This window comes from Aureococcus anophagefferens (genome assembly GCF_000186865.1).
Source record: "Aureococcus anophagefferens unplaced genomic scaffold AURANscaffold_900, whole genome shotgun sequence".
NCBI classification, from domain to species: Eukaryota; class Pelagophyceae; order Pelagomonadales; family Pelagomonadaceae; genus Aureococcus; species Aureococcus anophagefferens.
In genome coordinates, this window is record NW_008706144.1 from 1 (window position 1) to 1,458 (window position 1,458).

The 1,458-nt window shown below is 76.7% G+C and overlaps 1 protein-coding gene across 1 annotated transcript; it reads left to right on the top strand.

Annotated features, from left to right (window-relative positions):
- Positions 1-102: 102 nt before the first annotated feature.
- AURANDRAFT_69085 (hypothetical protein) lies at positions 103-735 on the top strand (the record flags this gene model as incomplete). The annotated part of the gene is made up of 1 exon (XM_009044834.1): positions 103-735. One exon carries the CDS (start codon positions 103-105, stop codon positions 733-735), a length of 633 nt encoding a protein of 210 aa, XP_009043082.1.
- Between the last annotated feature and the right edge of the window lie 723 nt (positions 736-1,458).

Here is a 1,458-nt window from a genome sequence, read left to right on the forward strand (position 1 = left end):
TCCCGCCCGCTGCACGTCGGCGGCTTCAAGTGCTGGGCCTACGCGGAGCTGCCGCGGTCCGCCCGCGCCGTCGTCGTGCCGCCCCACGACAACCCGATCGCCATGGGCGGCGTGACCTTCTGGCCCGACGCGCGCAAGCAGGAGCGGCGCGACGTGCTGCTCTTCCGCTGCGTCTTCGACCAGCTCCAGGCCTGGGACAACGCCGAGGCGCTCGAATACCTGCTCGAGGCGACGGCCTGCGCGCCGGACGCGTCGTCGCCGAGCCACAAGCACCGGACGCTGCTCATGGTCGCCGCGCTCTTCGGGCGGGTCCGAGGCATCCGCGCGCTGGCGGCGCGCGGCGCGGACGTGAACCGCCAGGCGCCGGGCTCGGGCGAGCACGCGTTGCAGCTCGCGGCCTACGGCGGCCGGCTCGACGCCGTCGCGGAGCTCCTGCGCCTCGGCGCGGATGCGACCCTGCGCACGAAGTACGACGAGACGGCCGAGGACGCCGCGCGCGCGAACGGCCAGGACGCCTGCGCGGAGCTGCTCCGCACGGGCGCGGCGCCCGCGCGGCGCGACGCGGCGACAAGGACGGTCCGGGCCGACGCGGCCAAGGGCGAGAAGGCGCCCTGGTTCGACGCGGCCGCGACGGCGGTCTACGCGCGGACGCCGCCCGCCGCCACGCCGGCGCCGGCGCCCTGGCGCCGCGGCGGCGGCTCGCGGCCGCGCGCGCGCGGCGGCTATCGAAGGTAACATTTACTGCACCACTTCAAGCATTTTCGTAATTGAAGGAGTTATCCGCGCTTCGGGAGAGGCGGTATTTCCCTGCCGCGGGACGGTCCGTCCCCGCGCTGGGGACGGACACTTCAAGAAAAAGTACAAGGCCAAAACTTAAAACGAGTGGCTGCGAAGGTGGCGACGGACCGGGGACGGACCGGAGACGGACACTAGCCAGCGCACAATGGACGCGCACCGAAACACGGCGCGTTGCGTCCCGCCCTTTGTGGCCTGTACGTGCAGGTGCGGCCGCAAGCCGCCACGCGACGCAGCGCAGCGCCGCGGCGTCAGCACTGGACTGTGTGGAGGGCGGGGCTGCCACGAGCTGCCCCAAAACCGCACGCCTGCCCTCGTCGGGGCAGCCCCTGCTCCTCCGCGCCGTCGTGAGGCTCTCATCGACGGCGGCAGCGGCGCGGCGCCGCTCGCCCGCGGCGGCGGCGCGCGCGCGCCAGGCGGCGACCGCGCGCTGCGCGCCGCGCCGCGCGTCGAGCGCCGCGCCGCGCGGCCGCGGCCGCCGCGGCGAGTGCCGCGCGAGCGCCGCGGAGCGCGCGAGACCGCTGGACGCGGACCACGTGGCGCGCCGCCGTCCGCTGGAGCGCGCGGCACGCGGCCGCGGCCCAGGCCGCGAGGCCCCGGCGGAGCCGGCTCCGCGCGGCCGCGGCCGCGGCCGCGCGCCGTGACCGCACGGCGGCCGCGCGC